Source organism: Callorhinus ursinus, unplaced genomic scaffold (genome assembly GCF_003265705.2).
Source record: "Callorhinus ursinus isolate GAN/ISIS: 27379988/994484 unplaced genomic scaffold, GSC_fseal_2.0 scaffold79, whole genome shotgun sequence".
Classification (NCBI taxonomy): domain Eukaryota; kingdom Metazoa; phylum Chordata; class Mammalia; order Carnivora; family Otariidae; genus Callorhinus; species Callorhinus ursinus.
The window spans coordinates 2,243,825-2,271,218 of record NW_027397141.1 but is presented as its reverse complement, the minus strand read 5'-3'; the positions used below and the strand labels follow the sequence as shown (position 1 = coordinate 2,271,218).

Below are 27,394 nucleotides of genomic sequence, written 5' to 3'. Positions count from 1 at the left end.
CGGGAAGGGCGTGGGGCGGGGCCACGGGGCGTGGCCTGGGGGACGTGACCGGGGCGGGGCCCGGGGCCCCCGACGGGAACTGACTGCCGCGGTCTGGACATCCCAGGTGGGCGCGGGGCTGGGTTTCCAGCTCCTGCACGGGCTCAGAGACTCATTTCCTCTTCCGAGCTCCCTGGCGTCGGAGCCGGAGGGTCCCGGCGAGTCCCCACAAGTTTGGGGTCCCCGCGAGCCCGGGTCTCCGCGAATCGGGCTTCCCGCGAGTCTGGGTCCTCGCGAGTCCCGGGGTCCGAGCGTTCGGGCGGCGGCGACCGGCTGCTCCAGCGGCACCTGGTGCGCACGGGTGGGACCGGCGCGGAGAGCAGGAGGGGGCCTTCCTGCAGGAAGATGAGGAAGCCCGATGGGAAGATCGTGCTTCTGGGGGACATGAACGTGGGCAAGACGTCGCTGCTGCAGAGGTACATGGAGCGGCGCTTCCCGGACACGGTCAGCACGGTGGGCGGCGCTTTCTACCTAAAGCAGTGGCGCTCCTACAACATCTCCATCTGGGACACCGCAGGTGAGGGCGGGAACCGCTCAGGCCCCACTCGGGCCCACTGTCCTGGGGCTCCGCAGACCAGGTGCTTCCAGCCGGAGAGAAGCATCCCCCAGGGCCGGGGTGTCCCAGGGCAAGACTTCCCCCAGGGCAGGGTCCCCGTGCGCAGGGTCCCGCCTACGCACTGCGTGTGACCCCATCTCGGGATCAGGCCCCTGGTCACGGTCGAGGCCGCACTTGGCCCCTCTTTGTCTCTGCTTGTTCTCCTTTGCTGGTTGGGAAACTTCAGCCACTCGGTGGGTCTTAGGGACAGTACAGGTGACACTTGAAAAGCGCCCCTGGATCCAAAGAGAGAGGCTCCTGGTGTCTTGTGTACCCTGGGGTTGCTTGGCTCCAGAGCCCCACCATCCTGCTAATGGGAACGCCACGGTCAGGAACATGCTCATTTGATAATCCCAACCCAATGGAGGGGTGAGCAAAGCTACCGAAATTACCCGTTCTTTACAAAGGAGGAAGTTGAGCGCAGAGCCTTCCCTGAGGGGTTTCGTCAGGAGACCAGGAAGCTCAGGCTTCTGCTCTCAGTGCTGAGCACATCTGCCTTTCCCCCTTCACTTACCACCTGCCCGATCTCCACTCCTATCTGTCATGGGGCTTTGAAGTGGTTTTCTGCAGAAGAATTTTTAAGATAGTAATGAACTATTTTTAGTACATGTAGTATTTGTGATTTTTCCAAAGTGCAAATCACAGGGTCTGGATTCAGGCTTTCGGTGAGTTAACTCTGCAAAAGTCCGCTGGCAACAACAGTCCTACCATGGAGCTTACCTCCTTCCCCAGGAAAAGGAAGAAGATGCCTCAAGTAAAGACACTGTGCATCCTTGGGCACATTTTCAATGAGCATGACTTTCAGAAGCCCAGCACTTACAGAAGTGACCTATATACCCGAAGGTCCTGTCTAGAAATTTGATTGACAACTTGGGCACACCGGTCTGCTAAGTAAACAAAATTAGAACTAGTTCTCTGTTTACAGTGGAGTTAATGGAGTTCACTGATGTCCCCTACCCTTCTCCATCCTGCTTTCTTTGTTGCTGTCTTTTTTAGTACGGTGGTTAATGTCCGACTAAATAATTTGCAGTCATGCTGTGAAAACAGTGTCTCCCAGGTACAGATGTAGCCATCCCTGCTCTTCTCCAGGCTGCGCAGTGACGTTCCCAGATGCTTTCCTTAAGCTGACTTTCTAGCACCAAGCATTTGGTAGGGATGGAACTCAAGCTCTAGAAGTCACATCACATTGAAATGACTCGGCTGCCTGTTTTGTACAAGGCTGGCCCTATTGATCCTTTAGTTGGCTGGCTGGCCTTCATTGCTATCCTCAGTTTACAAGGAGATGATGCAGGATTGGTGTTGGGCTCCCAAACTGAGCGGCTCTGTAGCGGCCGCCGTCAGAAGCTGCCCTTTACCGCGGGAGCTGGTGTTTCTGGAAGAGGAGCTGACCTTTGGTGTCAGAGCAGGTGTCTCTGGCGTCAAGAGTATGAAGTAATTTTGACTGGCCACTTTCTTCAGTGACCGGGGCATGATCAGCCGGAATCTTGATCACCGGAGGATTTTGTAATACAGCCGATGACAGGCCCCAGCCATCTCGCCTGGCTGCTGCCGGGGGCGGCAACTCATTTCCTGGCATTGCCTACTTGTTCCTGGAACCCTTAGTGTGAGCTGGGTCAGGCTCCTGGGGCCGCGGGGGCGGCCAGGCCCTGTGTCCACATGGCTGACCTGTGTCCACACGCACAGGGTGACCGAGGCTTGGCCTCAGCGTCGACACAGGCCATTTCTGTGCCTGGCGCCCCAGCCACTGTGGGGTTATGGGCCACCTGGACGTATGAGTAGATACCTAGACAGGTATGAATAGATACCTTTCCTTAATCATTGTTGGAAATTCAAAAGTTTAACTCTGAAGAACGTCCTTCCCATTCTACAGACACTGGGTTTTAAGCTGTGTGCATTTTACTTTTCAGAACCAAGGCAGAGTTTACGGACCCGCGAGAGGATCGTTTTTAGTGCTGGCCCTGGTCACAGGAGGTGGGTGGGGTGGGGGTGTGGGGCTGTGCGGGGTGTCAGGCTATTCAGTCGTAGAGGAGAGAGGGGGGGTCAGAGAGCCTTACTCTTCTTTCCAGCAGCAGAGTGGCTGGCTGTCTGAAGCTGGAGGGGGAGGAGAGGTTTGCCGGGCTGGTTAAGAGGTATCTTATTCAGTGACGCTAGAGGCCTCCTGAGGAGGGTAAGGTCATGTCCACATCTAGGATGGGGCCCTAGAGGCTGGCCGAAGCTAAGAGGGATTCAGACTTTGGTCTGTCCAGGTGCTGTGCATTCCGTTCATTGTGTCTTGCTCACCCTGACCCTTGCCTAGTTGGGCAGATAGATGTGGGACATTCACCGTGAAGGTTTGATAAGTTCTGGAAGCAAAAGGCGGTTGCCCAGAGACGAGATGGGGCCCCAGCAGAATCCGCCACCACTCTCTTCTCTGTCATGCCTTTGGTCGGTCTGAACAGTCTGAAAAGATGTTGCCCATCAGTCAGCAAAGTAAACCCAGCCCCTCCTACACGCCTGGGGCCACTGCTCCGTGGGCTTTCAACTCCAGGGGAGGGGGAGAGGCAACCAGGAAAGAAGTAGTATCATTTCACACGGGATCATCCAAAGAAACTCCATCCCTAGAGCCCTGGAAGGCTAGCCCCCTCCTTTATTGCTCCTACCTCAAGGCGGCAGCCCCTGGAGATGGGGCGGGGGGGTACGGCTCACTTTTGCATCCCCAGTATCTGTCCCGTGAAGACCACTTTGGAACCCTCGATCCCCTTTCCTCCAGCCTCCAGGAGCACGTTCCCTGTTTCCATCTGAGCTCACACTGGCAACACCCTAACGTCCGTATTTCTGCCTAAAGTCTTCATGCCGGCTTGGGTATCCTCGAAAGATGAGACAGGTTTTCTCTACAGTGCTCCCTCCTTCCTCCCGAGCCCTCGCCAGCAGGGCTGCTAGAATCCGTATTTCTAACGGCCTGTGCAAGACAGGGCAGGCTCCTTCCATCCTGTGTCTCAGATTCTTCCCGCCTCTGCCCGTTGCCCAGTTCCAAAGCCACGTCCAGCTTTGTCCCCGTTCCGAGGACGGACATCTGTTTCAGTACTCTGCTCCCGCTCTAACAAAGCACCACAAACTCAGTGGCTTAAAAAAACATGCAGGTCAGAAGTCCTAACTGGGCTAAAACCGAGGTGCCGGCCACCTGTGCTCCTTTCTGGAGGCTCCAGGGAGGAATCTGTTTCAGTGCCTTTTCTAGCTTCTGGAGCCTGCCCGCATCCCGTGGCTGCTTCTTCCTCCTCAAGGCCCTGGTGTCTCTCATCGTGTCTCTGGGACCCTGACTGGTCAAGCCCCCTCCCCCACATTTAAAGGACCCCTGTGATTCCACTGGGTTCATCTTGTTAAGTAAGCTTTAAGGTCAGCTGGTTAGTAACTTGAATTTGTGTGCGAGGTTAGTCCCCCTTGCCACGTAACATAACATCTTCACGGGCTCCAGGGTTTAGGACCTCTCTGCGGGGTGGGGGTGGGGGTGTGCCATTCTGCCCGCCACAGCCACTGACCACATGTGTGATTTTGTGGCTGTTATGTGTGTCCACTTCATTTTCCTCCTCTATCAAATGGGGACGGTTTAGCACCCACCCGAAGTGTTGATAGGAATCAGTAGGTTAATCTTGACAAAGTGCTTGAACTGTAGTACCTGGAACGAGGAAGTGCTGTGTTAGTGTTTGATGAAGAAACAATCATCTAGTCCTGGGGGCTTATGACCAGGATTACCACCAGCAAGAATGTCACAGAAAGACAAGAGAGGCTTGAGTGGGCCCCCAGTAATTCTGCAGTAAAAAGAGGGGAGATTTAGAGCACTTGGTGTAATGATTAGATGTTGAGATGTGTTCTTTCCATGCCTAATTTGTTAATGATTTTTATCACGAATGGGTGTTGAGTTTTGTCACATGCTTCTGCTACATCTACGGAGATGATCATATGATTCTTTTCTTTCATTCTATGAATGGGACATGTCACATTGATTTGTGGACGTCAAACCATCCTTGCATCCCAGAGGTGACAGTTAGTTTAAGATCTTTCTCTCGAGGAACTTTGGTGCAACCCAGGAGAAGATGCTGCATGTCTGGGTATGAAATCATGGTGCCCGTGAAGTTAGCTGAGAGGTCTTGGCCCCCGTGGCAGAGCCGAGGGCCTCAGCCCTGTGAGCGTCTGAAGAATGGCGAGGCCCACACAGTTGAAGATGTTGAGAGGCGACGGACCATCCTTGAGGACTGGGAGCCCCCATCATCCCCCTTCCGCTCTTCGCAGAAGCCTCAGCCCCCAGCTCCACCTGGAGGCAGCTGCCACTGGATCCAGGGAATGATAGGGCAAAGATGGTGGTGTTGCGGATGAGCTGGTGAGTAGCTCGCTTTGGCAGGGACCACACAGTTGCTGATCACTGATCCTTTGGACTGGCCTGTGAGGACCGTGTAGTTGAAAAGCCCCGAGAGCTTGGTGCCGAAGTGGGTGGACAGCCCGTGCAAACTGTGGAGCTGAGGGTGGAGCACTCAGGTCTTTATTGGCTCTCTGGTTATGTTTGCGCAGCTGCTGAGTGGTTCTGGAGGTCCGAATATGGTGGCCCTGAGCCCAGCAGTTGGTGTTCGTGCGCCGGGAGAGCATCTGCTGGATGACATCCCCTTCTTGTAGATCAGCAGACTGAGCTGGGCCCTCCCTAGTCATCATAAATAAGGTACACAGCCATGCTGATGCATTTATAGGCTGTGGTGCCTTTTTTGCTTTCTTTCTTTCTTTTTTTTTAAAGATTTTATTTTATTTTATTTTATTTTTTTATTTGTTTGACAGAGATAGACATGGCGAGAGAGGGAACACAAGCAGGGGGAGTGGGAGAGGGAGAAGCAGGCTTCCCGCAGAGCAGGGAGCCCGATGCGGGGCTCGACCCCAGGACCCTGGGACCATGACCCGAGCCGAAGGCAGACGCTTAACGCCTGAGCCGCCCAGGCGCTCCTAGACTGTGGTGCCTTTCGCCCTGCAGCAGTTGAACTGACTTGTGGCACAGAGATCGTATAGCCCAGAAAGAGAAAAACATTTACGATCTCACCCTTTGTAGAAGGTTTGCTGAGCCCTGGTTTGGGTCATGTAGAGGGGAGAACACTTCTCTAAAAGTCCTCTCTGTGGTTACAGAAACTCCCCACACACAGAGTCTGGTGTTCAGTGACTGGGGGTCCCATGATCACTTACAGCCAACGGGGGGTGCTGTGTGGTCCACTCTGAGGTGGACTGGGGTGGGGGGGCTTGGACTTAAGATTGACATGAGCCCCCACTCAAAAAATCTTAGTTTACACTTGAGATCTGGACGCTAAGCCTGCAGAGCCCGCGTTGTGGGTGAGCCCACATCTTCGGGGGCGGGTCCACATCTGTACCGCTAGTGCAGGCTTTGATTGGGCACCCTCTGGGTGCACGGCCGCATTTGCCCAATTCCTCTGCTCTCTTGATCAGCAACAGTGGCCTGAATATGAATGCGGGTGTTAAGACAGGTGGAAGGAAACCGAGGGTTCTGGGTTCAGCGGGGCAGACAAGGCGCCATTATATTGCGAGACTTAAGCAGACAAAGGATGCCTGTGAACAGTGTGTGTGCTGGGAGGGCCGCCCAGAGTCCTCCTGGAGGGGGCGCCGAGGATTCTGGGGGTGGGAAGAGGTATTTTAGGCTCACTGGTATGGTGCTGATTCAGGAGAATTTGACTAATTAAGGTCAACCATACTCGTAACTAATGCCTGAACCCCATTCAATGTCTCTGGAAGATAATCTGGGCTTTAAAATTTCAACTCGAACTTGCCCCTCTTGCTTTGTTGAGATTTCACATAACTTCCCTTCCTGTAAAAAATGTTTACACACATGTACATACACATGAGCTTAAATGACTGTTCACTCTTTTTTATTTATTTATATTTAAAACATTTATTTGAGAGAGAGAGAGCAAGCGAGAGAGAGCACGAGCAGGGAGCCCAATGCAGGGCTCGATCCCAGGACCCCAGGATCATGACCTGAGCTGATATCAGGAGTCTGGCCCTCAACTGACTGAGCCACCCAGGTATCCCAACAAACCTTTTAGACGAGAACTGCTGTACTCCAGCCAAACACTAAGAACAAGCTGGAGCACCCCATCCCCACCATCAGGATCTCGTAGGAGCTAGGGCTCTCATCCCCGTTGGGGGGTGACGAGCCCTCCCCCTCGGCGGTGCCTATGGAGGCTGCATGGGGAGTCCGGGCTTCTGCCTCCACCTGTCAGGAAAGAAGAGAGTACCCGCCCCAGCCCCCCAGCCCCTGCTGGGACGAATGAGCCAGCTCAAAAGGAAGATTTAGGTAAGATCCAGTGTCTCATAGCACAGGAGGGGAATGTCCAGGTTTTAATTAAAAAAACCAAAACCAAAACAAACAAAACCACTCATCATGTAAGAACCCGGAAGATCTCCAATTGAGTCAAAGAGGACAATCACGAGACGCCAGTCCGGACCTGACAAGATGGTAGCGTTACCCCACAAGGACTTGAAAGCAGCCAACCCCTGAACAAATGACAAAAAATAGAGAGCCTCAGCAAAAACAGATTTAAAGAAGACCCACATGGAAATTTCTGAATGAAAAAAGTGCAGTAAGAAAACCAGAAGGCGCGGTGGGTGGACCAACAGCCAGGTGGAGGGAGAAGGGAAGGAACGGTGTGTGGGAAGACAGCGGGAAACAGCAGCCAGCCTGGAATACGGAGGGAAAGCAGACGGAGGTGAACGGAGCTCGGCAACCCGGGGGGGGGTGGAAGGTCAACACCGCGCCGTCCCGGTTCTGGAAGGACGGGAGAAGGGGGGCGCTGACAGAGTCCGAGAAGAAATCACGGCTGGGAGCGTCCCAGATTCGGCCAGAGACAGAAACCTGCAGGTTCCAGAAGCTGAGAGAACCCCAAACAGGAGAACCCGAAAGAGATCCTTGCCAAGACACATCAGAAATAAATTCTGAAACCGAAAGACAAGGGAAGAGTCTCGGAAGCAGCCAGAGGAGAAACAGAATCCGAATGACAGCGGGTATCCCATCCGACCCCATGGCAGTCAGAAAGAAGTGGCATCTTTCTCAAGTGCTGAAAGCAAAGGTGAAGAATACTGATAGCTAATGCTCGACCATCTTCCATCCTGATGCGTCCTGGCGCACGTGCCTCAGTTTGGACTCCGGATTTCTGCTTCCGTTCTTTAAATTACACATAGTGGGACCCTGTTTCGTACTTAACACACTATTTAGGCAGACCAGGGAGGTTTTTTCCACATGAATTTTTAAAAGCTTTGGCTTTGTAGTTTAAAAATTGGCAACAAGTTTTGCATAGGAAATAGTTTTTGTTTTTTGGTAAAATTGTCTAGGTTGTGTTTTATTTTTAAGGAAGGTTTATTGAATGTTTGTGTCTCTGCAGTAAAATTCACTTTTAGTGTATAGTTAGGAGTTTTGACACATACATAGAGTTGTATGACCACAACCAAAATACAAATCATTTCCACCGTTTACGACAATCTTGTGTCCCTGGGAGTCTCTCTACTCACTCCCGGCCCCATATAGCACCGACTTGTCTCTGTCCCTAGAGTTTGGGCTTTTCTAGACTCATAGAGTATGGAGCATTTTGAGTCTGGCTTCTTTCGCTTAACGCATTTGAATTCATCTGTGCTGTGGCGAGTGTTCATTCCTGTCAGTTCTCCAGCTCAAGGATACTTGGATTGCTTTCAGTTCTTGGTGATTATGGATAAAGCCACTATAAATAGTCACATAGAGGTTTTCGTGTAAACATAAATTTTCATCTCTCAGGTGAATTACCTACGAGTAGGCTATTTGGGTTTTATGGTCGATGTATGCTCAACACCAGTTGACCCAACACCATTTGTTAAAAGATTGGTTTTTGTATTAGCCTTTATTTGTTGCATAGTGTTTGAGATACTTCCATTTTCACGGACAGACTTGGAGGTTTTATTATATAGGTAATTAACACTCCGCCACCTTCGTGAGGAAAATAGTCTGCTGCTTGTTTTTCTTGTTTTTCTGCAAGCGTGTGTGGGTAATTCTGCACTGCAAGTTTGTTCATTTCTCAGCTGCTGTAATGCACGTGTGTCTGGAACAAGGCAGGGTGTTCGCAGACCGGCCCTAGGAGTAAGAGACCTAAGAATTGTAAGGTTTTAGTCTTGATTTCTTTTCTTGGCCATAAAACACACATTTCAGGGTTTATTTGGGTCTCGTCAGAGTTGTTGTTTTTTTAAATTTTATTTTTATTTATTTATTTATTTTTCAAAGATTTTATTTATTTATTTGGCAGAGAGAGACACAGCGAGAGAGGGAACACAAGCAGGGGGAGTGGGAGAGGGAGAAGCAGGTTTCCCGCTGAGCAGGGAGCCCGATGCGGGGCTCGATCCCAGGACCCTGGGACCATGACCCAAGCCGAAGGCAGACGCTTAATGACTGAGCCACCCAGGCGCCCCTAATTTAATTTTATTATGTTAATCACCATACATTACATCATTAGTTTTTGATGTAGTGTTCCATGATTCATTGTTTGCGTATAACACCCAGTGCTCCACGCAGAACGTGCCCTCTTTAATACCCATCACCAGGCTAACCCATCCCCCCTCCCCCCTCCCCTCTAGAACCCTCAGTTTGTTTCTCAGAGTCCATTGTCTCTCATGGTTCGTCTCCCCCTCCAATTTCCCCCCCTTCATTTTTCCCTTCCTGCTCTCTTCTTCTTTTTTTCTTTTCTTTTTTTTTTTTTAAAGTTTTCAGTTACTTTCTTTTTTTTTTTTTTTAAGATTTTATTTATTCATTTGAGACACAGAGATAGAGAGAGAGAAAGAGCATGAGCAGGGAGAGAGGCAGAGGGAGAAAGAGAAGCAGGCCTCCCACCGAGCCAGGAGCCCGATGTGGGGCTCGATCCCAGGATCCCGGGATCATGACCCGAGCCGAAGGCAGACGCTCAACCATCTGAGCCACCCAGGCGCCCCCTCTTTTTTTCTTTTTAACATATAATGTATTATTTGTTTCAGAGGTACAGATCTGTGATTCAACAGTCTTGCACAATTCACAGTGCTCACCATAGCACATACCCTCCCCAATGTCTGTCACCCAGCCACCCCGTCCCTTCCCCCCACCACCTCCAGCAACCCTCGGTTTGTTTCCTGAGGTTAAGAATTCCTCATATCAGTGAGGTCACATGATACATGTTTTTCAGCAGTTTTTTTTAGAAAGAAGGTCACTTGTGGAGCTTGGTGAGAGGTTCTGTGGCCATGAATCCCTTGGTTTCCAGTGATAAATTATTTCCAGCCAGCATTCAAAATCCAGCCCTTTCTTGAGCTCTGCCTTCCTGCTTGGCGCGAGCTAACCAACATGCACGTGCTTCCTCTAGTATTTGCATTTCAACATACACCAAGCTGAGCTTGTAACTCCTACAGAGCATTTCATCAATGCTTGTTGATTTGTCCTGTGGCCCTGAAGGGTGTGGATGTACAAAGGATGGCTTCCTGCCCTCACCCTGGCCTGGCCTGTCCATGTGCTGGGCTCCGGCTTCTGAAACAGCTCAGCTCCCTACCACACCTCCCCTTCCTGCTCCTTTTTAACGTGGATCAGATGGCCTTGGACCCGTGGGCACAGAGGAGCTTAGCTTTGACCTCTGTGGGTTTGCTGGGAGCAAACACGAGACCAGTGTGGCCCTTGTGGGCACTGTGATCCAACTGTGGAGCTGCGCAGGATCTCCCGTCCTAGCCGGGCTGGTGTCCTTCACGGTCCCATCCGTGTAACAGGGCACAGGCTGAAATGGCAGAGGCTGGTGTGATTCCCTATGACCGTGTGTCTTCTCAGCCTCTTCCTCTTTGAGATGAAGAGACAGACCCTGGAAGTTAGTGTCCCACGTCCAACGGCCACTTGGTGGCAGAACAAGAGCCGGCGTCAGAGTGTGGGGAGTCCGTGCTGTTTCTCCCTGCTCCGTGCTGCCTTTCTGTGTCCCGTGCGGTGATGTCATCTCAGAGGCCCTGTGCTCCGCAGGCCTCCCCTGCTTCAGTCTGCTAGGAGGTCAAGGTGGCACCCCTGGGAGAAGCCGCTCGGGAGCTGTCTGCTGAGGGACGTGTGGGTGGCCGATGTGCAGCCCCTGCCGTCCTGGAAGCCCAGACCGTGGGAGCAGCAGGGCTCCGTCTTGGCTCCTGGGGGCGCCCGTCGTGCTCAGTGCCTTACAGCCGCTTCCTGTGGCCAGGAGACCCTGAGATCATGACCTGAACTGAAGGCAGATGCTTAACAACTGAGCCACCCAGGTGTCCCAAGAATGCAGTGTTCTTCTTTTTTTTTTTTAAAGAGAGGGTTATTTTATTTATTTATTTTTTAAGATTTTATTTATTTATTTGGCAGAGAGAAAGCACAAGCAGGGGGAGCAGCAGAGGGAGAGGGAGAAGCAGGCTCCCCGCTGAGCAAGGAGCCTGATGGCGGGACTCGATCCCAGGACCCTGAGAGATGAGCTGAGCCCAAGGCAGACGCTTCATGGGCTGAGCCACCCAGGCGCCCCAAGAATGCAGTGTTCTACCTAAAGTTGCCTAGCTACTGCACTCATTTTGATTTTTGTATTCTGCCGATCAGTTTTCCTATTTATCCTTTGAAAGGTCTTATTTTCATTATTAGGAGCCTTCACAGGCATCAGGAGAGTTCGTAGGGTAGATAAACAGTTACACCCCGTGTAGGAAGCCTTTTCGTTCAGGTTACACCTGAAATGCTTGCCCGTATTTGAAAGTTAATGTTCAGCTGTAAAGAACAGCTTGAATGCACGTTCATTCACATTCACACACAGCACATACTGTTTGTGTTGGCTGATTGGCTACCTCACCGTCCTGGGACCCGTCTCAACAGCCTCCCCAAAAGTGGCAGAGCTGGGCAGCCTGCCCCAGGCTTTCTGCACGTGGTCACACAGCGTGTGTGTCCTTCACAGAGGTGACCCCTGGTCTAAGGGAGGTGAGCCTGTGACGTGCTGTGAGCAGGACGCGGTCTCTGTGCGCGCACACGCGATGGGACCGCGCGTCCCCCCGGGCCCCGGTTTAGAGCCTGTGAAGTGCAGCACACCTGATAGCCGTAGGTTCGGGGTATTTCCAACCTTTGGGCCACCTGTCTCGTGACTCACAGGACTCATGTCTTTCCCCACGTAGAGTTACCTGAGCTTTATGTACTCCATGCCCGAGATGATGTCTCACAGAGCCAGTAGGTCAGTACGTACGGTGTTGGGCTCGCCCTTGAGACAGAGGCCCCGCATCTGTCACCCCTGATCAGCTGTGCCTTTCCTGGGTCATCTTGTTCAAGAAGGGCCAGTGGGACGCTCTGCCCGGCGCCACGAGCTCGTGGGCCTGGTTTGGTGGCTGTCTCCGTGTCCGGGTCCTGGGGAAGGACTAGCACTCCCTTTGGTTTGTGGTACGGACGTTCAGCCTGGCCTGTCCGCAAACGCTCTGGGTCGGTCGAGCCTGTGTGCCGGGAAGCCCCCCAGGCCTGTGTCCCCACGCAGAGATGGGTGGCCTGCGAGTCGGCTGTGTCCTCCCTAAAAGCGGGGTTTCTGCTCAGAAACAGAAGGCCGATGTGTGACTGTGTGTCTCGTGGAAAGCCGTTGTCTTGTGGCATTTCTTGAAGTAACTCACGCCACTCAGCAGTTTAGTGGTGCCAATTTTCAACTCACGGCTGCATTTGGGAGTCGGGATTTTTTTTGTTTTTTGTTTTTTGGCTGAATCAGTGGGGACACTCTTCTGTGAGGATATTGTCCTTTCTGCTTCTGAGTTTCATCTACCTCGTCCTCAAATTGTAGTAGGGAACCTGATTTCCAGGGTTGGTTCTGAAGCTCAGTTAGGATGGTGGGCTTGGGGGGCCCCGCGTGGCTCGGTAGCCCCACACGTGTGCTTTCTGCCTTCCCCAGAGGCCCGGCAGGGACCCTCAGCGCTTGTAATGTGGGGAGAGCTGTGCGTGTTCCTCTCTCATGGCTTTTCTCTGACCTGCTAAGGAATAACTTTTGGGATTATTGATGGGCGTGGTTTGGGTTGGACATTTAGTTTTCATGTATTTTGCCGAATGCTGAGCTCCAGCTTCCAGTCAGTAGACCACACAACCCCCGTTCCTGTGGAGTCAGATTATCCAACAGCAATAAAGAACTTAAATGGTAGCATGTTGGTCCAAGTCCAAGAATGGTAATCATTTGTTGCTTAAACATGAGGAATGCTGGATATAAAGAGGCCCCCTCCTGAACATTAAAGGGCATCATATTCTATAGTCTCTTACTGTGCCCTTTACACACTCTACCTGTTCTTGGGGCGCACGGGGAGGGTTTTCTTATCTTCCCTACTTTGTGCTGACTCTCAAGGTCGAGGAGTCTTGTGTGGCCGCCTCCAAGTTCCCTCTGGTTTCAGTCTCATTCTGTGTCCAGAGTGAACACTCAGGAGGTGTGAATCCCTTGGTTCGCTCCCTCAGTCAGCACTGTGCACCTGCCATGCGTTGGACGCCGTGCGGAGCTCGGGGACGAGCAGTGAATGAGGCAGAGTCTTTCCTCCTGGGACCTCACGCGGGTGGAGACACGGCTGTGTCTCCTTGACGTGTTTCAGTGATGACACCTGTCTGGCTCCCTCATTAAATGAGAAATGAGCTAAATAAGATTTTTAACATACATTTCCTTATTTTTTCAAGTAGGCTCTGTCTAATGTGGGGCTCAAACTTACAACCCCGAGATCAAGAGCTGCACGCTGTACTGACTGAGCTGGCCAGGCGCCTCAGTATTTACTTTTTATATCTGTTTGGGAGTCATGATTTTGCCCTTTCTTGAAAATTGCCTTTTAACACGTTTCAGAATAGCATTGCTCCAAAAAATGCTCGACCAAATCTCATTCTTTTCTTAACAGAATTTAGAGGCCCTCCATTGCCTTTTATTTTATTATTTTTTTTAAAGATTGTATTTATTTGAGAGAGAGAGAGAGAGAGATGAGCAGGGGGAGGGGCAGGGGGAGAGGGAGAAGCAGGCCTCCCGCGGAGCAGGGAGCCCGATGCGGGACTCGATCCCAGGACCCTGGGATCCTGACCTGAGCCGAAGGCAGACGCTCAACGACAGAGCGCCCCAGGCGCCCCTTTCCATTGCTTTTAAAAACCCTTATTGTCTGGCACTTCCTTATGCAGACTATTCATTCCACTGTCGGTGTTAAGGAGCTGCTTACTTCTTGGGGGTCTTTGAGCAGTTGCACGAGCGGTTGGGGCCTCTGCTTCCAGATCTGTGAGATGTGCCCCGTACAGTGGGGGAGGACGAACTGCATGCACGTGTGTGCGTGTAGAGGCACACACGTGTACATGCCTGCACGTGGATGCATGTGTGCACGCGGGTCTAGCTTGACGTTCCGCCTGGCACCTGAAGTGGGATCTCACAGTTAGCTTTTCACGGCGGTTCTGAGGGGGAGTGCTGACGTGGTTACCAGAATTGAGGACACTGGTGGGGACACTGAGGCCCAGGGTAACCAAAGGCAGAGGAAGCAGTTCTTCCTTTCAGATTGGCTGCTTTTTGTCCTACAACATGAAAAGCCAGACTGAGTGGAGGATGTTTTAAACGCTTCCTGAGTGTGTATCCTAACCGGAACTCTTCTCCCATGGGGACCTTGCCTTAGGAGTGGAAAAGAACAGTGTGTGATTTGCCTTTCCCAGAGCTTTGGAAGTAGCAGGGTGGTGCAGTGTGATTGTATCCTGTCTGAGGACACTTTGTTCCCACTTTCAAAGCTTGTGGACCTATCGTTTGCTTAGCCAACTGCAAAGGCACATTCCAAACCTAATTAATTTCCAATCTGATCAACTCTGGCTGGTTACCGTGTAGCCACAGGACCCTGCTCTCAAGAGTGAAGCTCTAACACCTGGCAGGTGGCCCGTTTCAGCTTGAGCCACCTGCAGCCCGTTCTTCTCCCGGGAAGGTGAGCAGGCTCAGAGTCTCAGGAGAAGGCACTAGGGGGGTGAAGTGCAAAATGTCACAGCCAGGCTGGGTTGCAGAGTTAACTGTGTTCATATACTGTGTCTCGTCCTGGGTTGATGAGAGCTGCCACTAGACTGCTTGAGGCTTTGCAGCCTTGCTTCCCAAAGGTTGGCCCGTGGCGGGAGAATCCAGGCCCTGCCCTGACCCCCGAGTCAGATCTCCAGGTGGACGAGAAGCGCTCTGGGCTTGCTACAGCCGCTGCAGGAGCGAGCTGTGAGGGTTGAGACTGGCAGGGACTCAGCCTTTCGGGTTTTCTGGTGTTCTTAGTGGGTGCTGTCTTTCACATGCAATTCCGTCTGTCTCTTTATCCATCTATTTGTCATCTCTCTAAATATACAGTTTTTTTCTTAAAGATTTTATTTATTTAAGAGAGACAGAGATAGTGACGGAGATAGCGAGAGCGAGCACCACCAGTGGGGAGGGGAGGGAGAAGCGGACTCCCTGCAGGGCAGGGACCCCCCCCCAACAACGCGGGGCTCGGTCCTAGGAGACTGGGATCATGACCTGAGCCGAAGGCAGGCGCTTAACGACTGAGCCCCCCAGGCGCCCAGACAGTTTTTCTATCCTAGTAAAATGCACATAACAGAATTTACCATGTTACTCATTTCTAACCATACAGCTTGGTGGCATTAAGTACACGCTGTTGTGCGACTATCACCGCCATCTCCAGAATTTTCTCCCGTCCCCAGCTGAAGCTCAGGATCCACTAAACACCAACCCCCAGACCCCCACCCCCGCCCCCAGCAGCCCTGCTGGCCGCCATTCTGCTTTCGGTCTCTATGAATTTGACTATTTTAAGTAATTATTTAAAAGATTGACTTTTGAGGGCGCCTGGGTGGCTCAGTCCTTGGGCGTCTGCCTTTGGCTCGGGTCGTGGGATCGAGCCCCGCATCGGGCTCCCTGCTCGGCGGGAAGCCTGCTTCTCCCTCTCCCCCTCCCCCTGCTTGTGTTCCCTCTCTCGCTGTGTCTCTCTCTGTCAAATGGATGAAATCTTTTAAAAAAAAGAAAATAAAAGATTGACGTTTGGATGCCTGGGGGGCTCAGTCGGTGAAGCGTCTGCCTTCGGCTCAGGTCATGATCTCGGGGTCCTGGGATCGAGCCCCGCATCGGGCTCCCTGCTCCGCGGGGAGCCCGCTTCTCCCTCTCCCTCTGCCCCTCCGCCTGCTTGTGCTCTCTCTCTCTCTCTGTCAAATAAAACCTTTAAAAAAATAACATAAAAAATTTACTTTTATGTATGGCATAATATAGTTATATTTAAATAGGATTAAATGAATTCTAACAGGGGGCGCCTGGGGGGCTCAGTTGGTTAAGCGCCCGACTCTTGATTTTGGCTCAGGTCATGATCTCAGGGTCGTGGGATTGAGCCCCACGTCGGGCTCCCTGCTCGGTGTGGAGTCCGCTTCTCCCTCTCCCTCTGCCTCTGCCCTCTCCCTGCTCACACACTTGCTCACTCTCTGTCTCTCGGTCTAAAATAAATAAATCAATCTTTAAAAAAATGAGTTCTAATAAAATACTTTAATATGATTAATTTACAAGGGTTTTTGCACTGTTAAATTGATGAAATTATACCCAGGTACCTCCAGACTGCCCGTGCCATCCCCAGAAGGGGGTCCTGGTTTCACAGTGTCTGTCAATGGATAATGTACTCGCCAGGGAATTTTATGACAACATACCCAATCTGTTAAGCAAGAGATAACTAGAAATCATACACATCTGTGAAATCCTTTGATTCCTTAGGATTGTTCAGAAAAGGTTTAATATGCTTCCCTTGGGATAGAATTAACAGAAAAATGTTCTCTGTGGTGTAGATTTCTCAGAAGACTTTCTATTATGGAGAAGAATAAAACGCTGTTCTGGATAGCAAAGCTGTTAGAAATAACTGGGATGTTTACTGAATGGGGTACTCTAGATAAGAGGCTATTCTAGGTAACTTAGTATTTTGAGAAAGCTCTCTTTCTTCATACGGTGTTTGCAAAGCCTCGACTTTGAAATAAGTAAAAACTTGCACTAAAAAGCCTGAAATGATTTTAGTTTCCTGCTTCTAGTAAGTAGAGCATTTAGCAAATAATTTTTCTTTGATAATCTCATTCTAAAGGTTAATTATCACAGGACAACAGCGTATCTGTTGGAGGTAAAGGAGAGTGGATCAAATATACTGGTATGTGGGAAGTTTTTTTTTTTCTTTAAAGCTAAATCTGTTATGTGTCTTTTCTTTGGATTTGCCTCTTTTTCTTAATATTAGATTGTTAGGCATCATATCTTTATTTGAACTATTTGGTTGTGTTACTGAATTATTTTTAGTATACTCATGTCTGAGGAGAGTGAAGTAATTTGAGAATTAAGCCCCAGTTATTATATAACCTTAGTAGTTATTTTAGAAAGCCTGGTCGGTGAGTCACAGGCAAAGGATTAATTTATGTGCGGCTCATTATTTAGTTCATTGGGCATATGACACGTTCTTTGTTTTTGGTTTTAGTCTTCAAGTCATCAAACAAACAGCAGAAATGACACGTGCTGATTTGGGTAAAAGCATGTTGTGTATATTGAAATGTGCAAACAAGTTCATTTTTCTGAAGCAGCCTTCTCTCCGTCCTGGAGGTGGTGGCTCTGCGAGATGGAGATCATTGCGGGTTTGGGCTCCTTTATTTGTAATAGGAGAATGTCTCCTGACATGGGCCCCGACCCCTGGTGTGGTCTGCAGCCCTGCTTTCCTTTTCGGTCCCGTGGAGGTGCCTGGCCTTCCGTGGCCACAAGAACAGCCATTTTCCTCTGTGTCACAAAGCGGGCTGTGGTTTTAATGGTGTCAGGCTGTTAAGAACAAAATGTAAGGGGGCGCCTAGGTGGCTCAGTTGGTTAAGCGACTGCCTTCAGGTCGTGGTCCTGGAGTACTGGGATCGAGTCCCACATCGGGCTCCCCCTTCTCTGTGGGGAGCCTGCTTCTCCCTCTGCCTCTGCCTGCCACTCCCCCTGCTTGTGCTCACTTTCTCTCTCTCTCTCTCTCTCTCTCTCTCTCTGTCAAAAAAAAAGAACAAAGTATAAGGAACTATACAATACATGTAAGCAACTCAATTGGACTCTTGGGTTTTAATTACTAACTTATCTTTAAAATGTTATCGAATCTTTTCTTTTGTTGGTGTGGTTCATTACTTGGTGTTGGGTTTTAGTTCTTCCTTCTGGCAGAAAAACCACCCCATTCAAATTGTGGGTTCCGTGCGTCCGTCCCAGCTTCTGGAGGCCCCTTGCTGGTGGCAGGGATGCTCTTCACCATCCAGCTGATGGCTGTTGGCTCGGGTGGTGCCCAGTACAGGGTCTGGGAAGGTCCCCCGTGCAGGCACGTGTGAGCTGGGGGGCTTGGCCTTGCCTATGCGGCGGGAAGGGCCTGGCCTCGGGATAGGGCTGCGGATGCCCAGTGTAGCCCCGTCAGTCTGAGAACCGCGAACGGTTCATTCAGACTCGTCCCCACTGCCGCCTCGCTGGGAGGAAGCCGCGGTCTGGCGGGAGCTAGCTCCACCGCTCAGGCTTTTTGCTTTTTGTGCTTATCTGGCCTTTTCCAGTTTGCTCAATTTCTGATAACAGAGGTATGACAGAAACCACCCGGTCGCTTTTTCTTCTAGATTTCTTCTAGATTTTGAAATACTGGCGTTCTTTTCTCAAACCCAGGTATGCCCCTAAGCTTGGGTAGGACTTGGAGCTGGAGCTGGGGAGCGGGGCCTCTGACCCTGAAGGCCGGGGTCTACTCCTGCCCTGCGGGACGGCCTGTGTGTGGTCTGCACGTGTCAGGGAGCAGCAGGTGCCGCGACACTGCCAGAGGGGGAGGGGCCTGGGTACCCCTCAGACTCACGCAAGGGCCCCAAGAGCCAACGGCCAGTCCACACTGGTTCCGCTCTGCCCGCTCGGCAAGGAGGAGCTCCCGACTCACAGGGACTGCGTCCCCCTGCCCGTTACCTGCCTGTTGCCGGCCACCTGTGCTTTTGACACCTGGTCTTTTGACACCTGGTCTTGGGACAGCTTTCCTTGGGGTGCCACCAGCTGCTGCCTCCTTGGTGGCTAGCTTGTTAGTTGTCAGTGGTGTCCTCTTCTTCCCTCTTGCGTTTCTCAAAGAAGACAGCGAATCGGACTTGGGTGGTTGGTTCCTTCTCGAGCGATCAGATTAGAGGGCAGAGGTCCTTCCTGTGGCAGCCCCAGGTCGAGCCAGAAACAGTGAAGTAATTTTAGACGCTGCTGTCCACCGGGACTTAGCTGTGTGATTCGTGACTTGTTTCCAGGAAGTCAGCAGATTTGCTGACTTGGCTCAGAAGATGACACAGACTTTGACCCCACGGGCTGGGGCACTCGAGGTCAGTGCTGTCTGAGCCATCTGGTCAGCTTCTCCTTCGCTGGGTCACTGCAGGCCACAGATACCCAGCTTGTCTCCTGCGTGTGGAGGGGGTGGGAGGGCCAAGGGGAGGAAGTGTAGAAGCTTCTCTGGGCAGCCTGACCCTGCACGTGGACCTGCTCTTGTTCGATTTGTGGCTTTGGCGTCCGTGGAAGGCCAGGCCTTGGCCTGCAGCCCGGGGTCCTCCGAGGACTGTCAGTCCTGGGTGGCTCAGACCCCGGGGGTTTGGTTTATTCTGTCGGTTCTGGAGGGTCTGGAGTGAACGTGTGGGCGGCACTGTGCTCTCTGCAGGCTTGGAGGGACATCCGTTCCGTGCATCTGTCCCAGCTTCTGGAGGCCTCTTGCTGTTGCCCCTGCAACTCCCCCCAACCCCCGGGGCGTGGATTGCTGCTGGAAGGACCCCGCCACGGCCTGGCTGCCCCTGATTCCCACTTCCTCTCAGGCCGGTCCACCTGCTCCGGCGCTGAGGGCCTGCACGCATCTGGGGGCCACCACTCCGCCCACTTCGGACGGCGCGGGACCGCAGCAGTTCTGTCTTTTATAGGATGGAAAGCAAGAATAAAAGGCAGAAAGGAGGAGGAGATCGCTTCAAACCCCAGGAAATGCCCCCTTTGATTCCCTCTCCCATCCCAGCCCCCATGCCGTGCTCAACCACCCACCGTAAAGTTTCTAGATCTTGGATCTGGAAATCCTAGCTTTCCTGTGTTTATTGTTTAGTCATTGAAGCCCCAGCAGGAGGCTTGTGTGTTTTGTGGGAAGGAGGCCGCCCCGTGGGGTCTGCGTGTAGGGAGAGAGCCGGTCGGGCCCGGGAGCAGGGCAGGCAGTCCTCAGTGAAGACGTGACCGGTCTGCGTCCCAGCGATGCGTGTGGCCTCCAGAAGCCTCTCTCAGGAGCCCCCTCCTTCCCGTGGACGAGCGGCCAGTATGGTGGAGAGCCGCAGCCTCCGGTGTCTGCGGCGCCTGGTGGGCCCGGGGGTGGGCCCCAGCTGGGGGCCACGGCGGACTGCCCGCCTGGAAGGTGCGCTGCTCACGGCCCCCATGTCACCATGTGAGGGGCCGGCAGGGCACTCTCTGCTCCAGGAGGGGATCGGGGCCTCCCTGGAGACAGTCTGGAGATGGGGGAGCAGGAGGGGCCACGGGCCACTGAGACAGTGCCACCCTCTGGGGAGCCCCGGCTTTTAACAGCCTCATTCCTGAGGCGACACGTTCCAGAGAAACCGGGGGGTGGCTCCAGGTGTGGTCGTCAGGCTTCCCCCAGAGGCACAGAACCAATAGGATATGGAAATAAATATAAATATAAAAATGTAAATGTAAATCTATATAAAAATATATTTAATATATAATTAAATATACAACAAAACATTATATTTACATATAATATAAATTATATATAACATGTTTTAAATATATATTATATAAATACATAAAAATCTATATATAAATACAGTGTATAGAAATTCATGAATTTGTAAATAAAATGAAGTATGTAAAGAAGGAAGGAGGAACGGAGGGCGGGCGGGCGAGGCCTTGGCTCCCATGACGGTCTGAATTCTGCCGGGCAGGGTGGCAACCCGCAGACCCAGGGAAGAGCTGGTGTTGCGTCTTGAGTTCCAAGTCTGTAGGGCAGCAGGCTGAGTGTTTTTTTATAACTCAGGCCATGGTGTTGAGGCAGAAATCCTTTTTCTCCAGGAAATCTCAGGTTCTTAAGGCCTTCAGCTGATTGGCTAAGGCCCACCGACATCGTGGAAGGTGATCTACTTACTCAAAGTCAGTTGATTGCAGGTCTCAAAAAATAAGCTTCGTGGCCACGTCTACACTAACACCGGAGCACAGAACTGGGCAGCCTGGTGGTTAGCTGGCACACAGGTGCTGCCGTGGGGATGGACTCACCCGCGTGCACTGGGACCTCTGCCGGACGGTGATCCTCACAGGAAGTGTCCCTCCCTCGGCCGTGTGCACACACCGGGAGAGGCGGCTGGTCCTTTCATCACCCGGGGGGACACGTGCTGCCTTTCTGTTGATGCACTGAAGGAGCTTAAAACATTTGTGAGCCTTCCTGGGAGGACTTGTTTCCATGGGCCGTTCTCCAGCCAGGCTCACTGTCAGTTCAGAAACACCAACAGACAGGTGGGAATGTTCTAGATTTTGCCTGGGACGGTAAACTTGAGGCGGAATGCAACCAGTGATACGAAAGAGAGCTACAGTAATCTTACAGGTCACATTTATAACCCCACAGTGGAACCTGAGAGCATTGGAAGGAGGATTGTGTTTTCACAGGATCTCAAAGGGAGGTGTGGCCCCGCTCGGCCCTGACTGGGCTCCCCCCCCAGGCTGTTGGCACGCCTGCCCCTCATTTGCTCCCCGTTCCCGTCTCTGGTTCTGTGATCTGACTTCTTTGTTTTTTTCATGTGGTCACATTGGTGTTTTTGTGAACTCTTGTCCAGTGGGCGTTCCAGACCTTGCAGGTTGTTTTAAAAGTTCCTCCTTCGGGGCGCCTGGGGGGCTCAGTCGGTGGAGCGTCTGACTCTTGATTTCAGCTCAGGCCATGATCTCAGGGTCGTGGTGCGATCGAGGATCGCACTGGGCTCTGTGCAGGGCACGAAGTCTGCTGGGGATTCTCTCTCTCTCTTCTGCGCTCCCCCCACCCCCTTTTGTGTTTGTGTCTGATTCCTGGTAGACCTTACTGTTTGAATCAGCAGCCTTCTGATTCTCATATGTTAACAACTGGCTTTTTCTCTCCCGCTTGCACCAAGTGAGGTGGGGATCTTCCCCCCTGGCTGCACCGTGCATTCTCCAGGGAGCTTCTCAAATCACACTGGTACCCATGCCCTCCACACCCCAGTCACATCCTGGTTCACGTGCTCTCGGGGGGGGGTCCCCGCGTCATTCTTATTTTAGAAATAATGAAACAGAACATGCACATGTCTAAACCATGCAGCCAGGGGCGCCTGGGTGGCTCAGTCGTTAAGCGTCTGCCTTCGGCTCAGGTTGTGGTCCCAGGGTCCTGGGATCGAGCCCCGCGTCGGGCTCCCTGCTCGGCGGGGGACCTGCTTCTCCCTCTCCCACTCCCCCTGCTTGTGTTCCCTCTCTCGCTGTGTCTCTCTCTGTCAAATAAATAAAATCTTCAAAGAAAAAAAACAAAAAACCATGCAGCCGGCATTGTGATTTCTGATGGCCACACCACCCATTTGGCGCTTTTAGACCGTTTAAGCAGAGATGGTACTGTTCTCGGGGTCAAGGGCCGGTGGTCCTTGGGCTGAGGTGGCCGAGGATGGAAGAGAAGGCCGTCGAGCAGTTTACCTTCGCTTGTCCAGCAGCCGCCTGGGGTCAGTGTGGGCGGCTGACTCGGGTCCCCCCCCCCCCGTGCCTGCTGCCGGGCTGTTTTCAGCCCCACGGATACAGCGCGGCAGATCCGGTAACGCGCCCCTGGGGAGAAGGCCGTCCTCCAAAAGGAAGGCTCGTAAAATAAGACTGGTGGTTGGGATCGGTCAGCGGCAGACGTGGCCACCCGGCTCTCGGAGCCGGAGTGTGAACGTCTGATCGAGAGCCCAGGACACGGGGTCCAGGGAGGCGTCGGTGCTTCATCTGGGTGGAATCTGACTGAGGGCTTAGCAGGAGCAGGCTCACTCCTGGGAGCCTACCCGTGCCCCTTACTCACACTTCCACAGCCTCCCTCGGGTGGGACTGGCCACTGGTTGGCGACTAGAATGGGGGCTCAAAGGCATTTGCCTGATGTCACGCTGTGGGGACTCGAATGCAGATGGTGGTGCCCAGAGTCCGGCTCTGCCACAGGTGGTTAGACCACAGACTGCCTGGTGCCTGGGCCGGGGTCCCAGCTCTGGGCTCTGGTCTCGGTTTCTCCCTCCGTGATGTGGGGAGGGGAGGGCCGCCTTTGTGTGGTTGCTGGGAAGGCTGCGTGGGTGTGTCCAGTGTCCTCATGCTGACCCAGCTTCTTTGGGTCACTAGCCCAAGCTTTCCTCCCCCACCCTCCCCCGCTTTCCCTCCTCCCCTGCCCCCCAGGCCCTGACGACCACCAGGCCAGTCTCTGCATCTCCGAATGCAGCTGTTTTAGATGCCCCAGGATAGGTGGCATCTTGCAATATTTGTCCTGGGACTGGCTCATTGGCACTTCTGTGTCCCTGCTGCATTATTCACAGTGGCCAAGGTATGGGAACACCCTGAATGTCCTTTGACAGATAAATGGATAAAGAAAGTGTGTCACATGCATACAATGGGAGATTATTCAGCCTTAAAAAAGAAAGATCTACAAATGTGAATGTGTGGGGGAACCTCAGGGAAACGGGTCACGTCTTGACTTGCTTCCTGGATGGAGCCAGAATTCCTGGACAATCGCACAGGCTCCCAACCTGCAGCCCTGTGGACTACCCACCACAGGGGAGCCCAGGCTGCTTCCTGGAGGTGGAGGAGGCTGGGCCTCTCTCCTGGACTCCTGCCCCCCGGATCGCTGGCAGGCTGCACGGCAGGGGCCTGCCAAGCCTGGCAGCCTGGCCGTGTCACCCGGCCTAGGGTTAGGCACTTGCTGACCCGCAGCTGCATTGGTTAAACTTGAAACAGCTCGTGATTTTTCCCCCAGCCCTCTCAGGGCTGCGGTGGGGCAGCCTGGTGCCCTGGCGCCCCCAGAATCGCACCATGAGGCTGTTGAGTTCCTCAGTGAAGCCAAGCAGGGAGGACTACAGGAATTCCCGGGGCTTTGGAGTTGGTGCATGGGGCCCCAGCCTGGGGAACGCGGTGGGGAGAGAGAGAGAGAGAGAGAGAGAGACAGAGACACTACGGGAGGGGAGCTGGTGCACAACCCCTGCGTGGACCAGGAGCAGACGCTTATCGTGGGTTAGCAGTAGGAGCCTGACTCCGCGGCTCAGCTATGTCCGCACATCGCTGGAAAACTAGAGTCTGAGTTCAAGCTCACTGAATTGGCAGAACCAGCTGTCAAAAGGCGAGTCTTACCAATTCCCCCACATCTTTGCTGTGGTCTTCATGCCACAAATACCAGGGCACCCACTTGAATTCATTTGGGATTAAATTCAGAATTCTGTTCCCTGTGCTGCGGGCCCACCCCGAGATGGGCACTGCACGCATAGGAAAGCAGCCTACACGCTGCAGATTTGATCTAAAACAGAATTTAAGCATTTCACGTATGCAAACGGCCTCACTGTAAATTCTTCAGTTGCGGTGACTGCAGTCGATTGGTCTGCATGCGTGCCTGGGCCTATCGGATTATGGGATTGCAGCAGCGGCTCCGATGGACTCGTCAGGCCAGCATATGGGATTCTTTGGTTCCTACTTCCTCAGTTACTATGATTTTTCCTTGTATCAATATTATGTACTTTTTTCGTTTTTTAAAAGGCAGATCAGACATTTTTATCTGGAAAGGAAAAGTATTTTAGGTCCAGGCTTGAGCACAGTTGCCCGTTTGTCCCCAGCGAACCGTGCAGCAGGCTTGCAGAGCCTCCCCTGGCCTGGCTGGAATGCCACCGCCCCCTCTCCCGCAGTCGCTGCCTCGCGAAAGCTGGGGTGGGGGCTGGAAGCATTTTTCCTGTTGGAAAACCTCACGATGCCACGATTGCTGGCTCAAGATGAGATTAGTCTGATGGAGGAGTCCTAGCTCACTGATGGTGGGGAGGCCGGTGCTGGTTTTCTTTGTAGCTAATACCTGCTGCTTTCAGTTTTCACATTTGTTTCTATTTTTTTTTTAAAGATTTTATTTATTTGAGAGAGAGAGAGCACATGAGAGGGGGGAGGGTCAGAGGGAGAAGCAGACTCCCCGCCAAGCAGGGAGCCCGATGCGGGACTCGATCCCGGGACTCCAGGATCATGACCTGGGCCGAAGGCAGTCGCTCAACCAACTGAGCCACCCAGGCGCCCTCACATTTGTTTCTAAAGACTCCTTGATCATCGCCTCCTGGGGTGGGTCCTGAAAGCGATGGGGGGGCGGAGGTGCTGCTGACTTTCTGTCCGTCGGCAGGCAGGGTCATTTGCCATGAACCTGTAATGAGATGATCTGTCCCAGGACTGCCCTGCCGTCACTGTGGAAGGGCAGGCATGCTGCTCTGGGGTGCACGCCGCCGGTCAGCAGGTGGCCCTCGGAGACTTGCTTTCTGGCACATCACGTCGACTCTCAGCATCTCGGCAGGATGCCTGCCTCCAACCCCTGCCAGCCCTGGTGGCCCCTTCTCAGCACCCCTTCCCCTCCGGGTCATTTGGGGAGACACTGGGGCTTTGCTGGACAGGCAGGGGGCCCTGGCTTTGGGTGCAGCTCCGTGTGAGGGGGAAGCCAGCGGTCCGGCGTAGGCCCGGGCCGGCTTTCTCGGCATGCTGCTCTCTCCAGGGCCGGACACGGGGGGGCAGCTGGCCCGCCCCAAAGTGAGGATGCAGCCTGGCCTGTGTCAGGGCTGTTTGAGAATGATTGGGAGTTGGGGTAGACATTGTGTTTCTTTGGTCATTTGGCTGAAAACAGTGAATCACTGGCAAATGACATGTTTTAAATAAATACATGTGTGTAGGTAACATGCCTTCAGTCCATGCTCCGAAGACTCACAGACCAAAGGTTCTTTATTTCGTTTTAGTCAGGGATCCCCTTCTACCCAAGTAGGATGAGCCCATGACCCTTTCTCTGAATTACATGCATTGGAGTAAAATTCAAAGGTTTGCCTGGAAACCAGGCTGTTGTACAGCCTCCCAGAGCAGAAGGGCACTGCCCTTGGATCCCATGGGGCCTGGGCCCCTCATTCCTTTGTGCAAGCCAGTGTCTCCATCTGGCCTGGCTTCAGCCACACGTGCATTCGGGGTCCGCTTCCACTGTCCCGCTGGGGTTGCCGTGCGGTGTGGCCGGTGGGCGCGTCCTGGCACGAGAGATAACCCGCCTCTCTCTTTCCGTCTTCCCGGCCAGGGCGAGAGCAGTTCCACGGCCTGGGGTCCATGTACTGCCGGGGTGCGGCCGCGGTCATCCTCACGTACGACGTGAACCACCCACAGAGCCTGCTGGAGCTGGAGGACAGGTTCCTGGGACTTACGGACACAGCCAGCACGGACTGCCTCTTCGCCATCGTGGGGAACAAGGTGGACCTCGTTGAGGCTGGGGCCGCAGAGAGCCAGGAGAAGGAAGGGCGTGGCCCCGGGACGGCGGGTGGCGGTGGACTGCCCAAAGTGCCCAAGCCGGTGCAGCCAGAGGACGCGGCGGCACTTTACAACAAGATCCTCAAGTACAAGATGTTGGACGAGAAGGATGTGCCGGCCGCTGAGCAGATGTGCTTCGAGACCAGCGCAAAGACCGGGTACAACGTGGACCTGCTGTTCGAGACCTTGTTCGACATGGTGGTGCCCGTAATCCTGCGGCAGAGAGCCCAGGGGCCGCCGCAGACCGTGGACATCGGCAGCTGTAAGACGCCCAGACGGACCAGATCTGGGTGCTGTGCCTGACTCAGAGGGACCCCGAGCCCCAGGGTCGACGGCGGGCCGGGGCTGACCCAGTGTGCTGTGGTCAGAAGTTGCATAGCCGGGCTGCACACGCAGGGGGACGTCCGGGGGCAACAACAGCGGGGTGTTCGGCGGTCCACGGGCACGGCTCCTCCGTCTGCATCACCGTGGGGGACGTGAGGCCCAGGTGAATCGCCTGCAGAAAACACTCTTCCGAGCCGCGACTCCCAGGGACCCTTGTGCAGTGCTGCTCCTTTCCTAACATCCTGGCCTCGCCGAAGCCTGGGGCTGGGCTCCGCAGCACCTGGCGTGCGTGGGCACCTGGCCATGGCACCCGCCTCACTCTCACGTTTTGCCAACGTTTTCTTCACCGTGGTCTTTCCTTGGTCCTACCGTTTGGCACTCGTGTGTTGATGTGTCACCATGATTCTTGGCTTGTTAATTTATACGAAATCCAGAATCACCGCTTTTATACTGGTTGCAGCCGTGTGAGCTACACACATTATTAAAAAGGATTATGAGGAGACCCTTGGTGTGGAGACTGTTGATTTTGACCTTATTTTCACCCCTGGTGGACCCCTTGCTGGGGGCGCCTGGGAGGTGGCTGGGAGCTTAAGGTACTTCTGTCTTTAAAGCTACAATGAATCCTTAGACATTTCAGAATATTTAGATTGGTCCATCTGCTGTTGTCTCGATGAAATGAGCTCCAGGAATAGAAATCTAGAAGGTCTGTCTCTGCTCAGGTGTGTTTGGGGTCACTCAGGCAGTTACTGACCCAGAAGCCCCCTTTCCAGGGGTTGGTGGGTGGGCTGCTTTTGTCACAAGCAGATTCTAAGACGAGGCTGCGAGGCAGTGGTTTTTCTGAGAAATTTAAGGGGTATCTCAGCCAACGTGGGCGGCTGGAACCAAACGCAGGCTGGGCATGTCTCGCGCGCGCAGCTCTGGAGGCTGGAAGCGGAGGTCCGGGGGGCTG

The 27,394-nt window shown here is 53.1% G+C and overlaps 1 protein-coding gene across 1 annotated transcript; it reads left to right on the top strand.

The window, feature by feature from the left end:
* Positions 1 to 62: 62 nt before the first annotated feature.
* Positions 63 to 26,947, top strand: RAB20 (RAB20, member RAS oncogene family). Its single transcript, XM_025874610.2, has 2 exons — positions 63 to 556; positions 25,895 to 26,947. The coding sequence occupies exons 1-2, from the start codon at positions 385 to 387 to the stop codon at positions 26,422 to 26,424; spliced, it is 702 nt and encodes a 233-aa protein (XP_025730395.1). The 5' UTR covers positions 63 to 384; the 3' UTR covers positions 26,425 to 26,947.
* Positions 26,948 to 27,394: the final 447 nt, after the last annotated feature.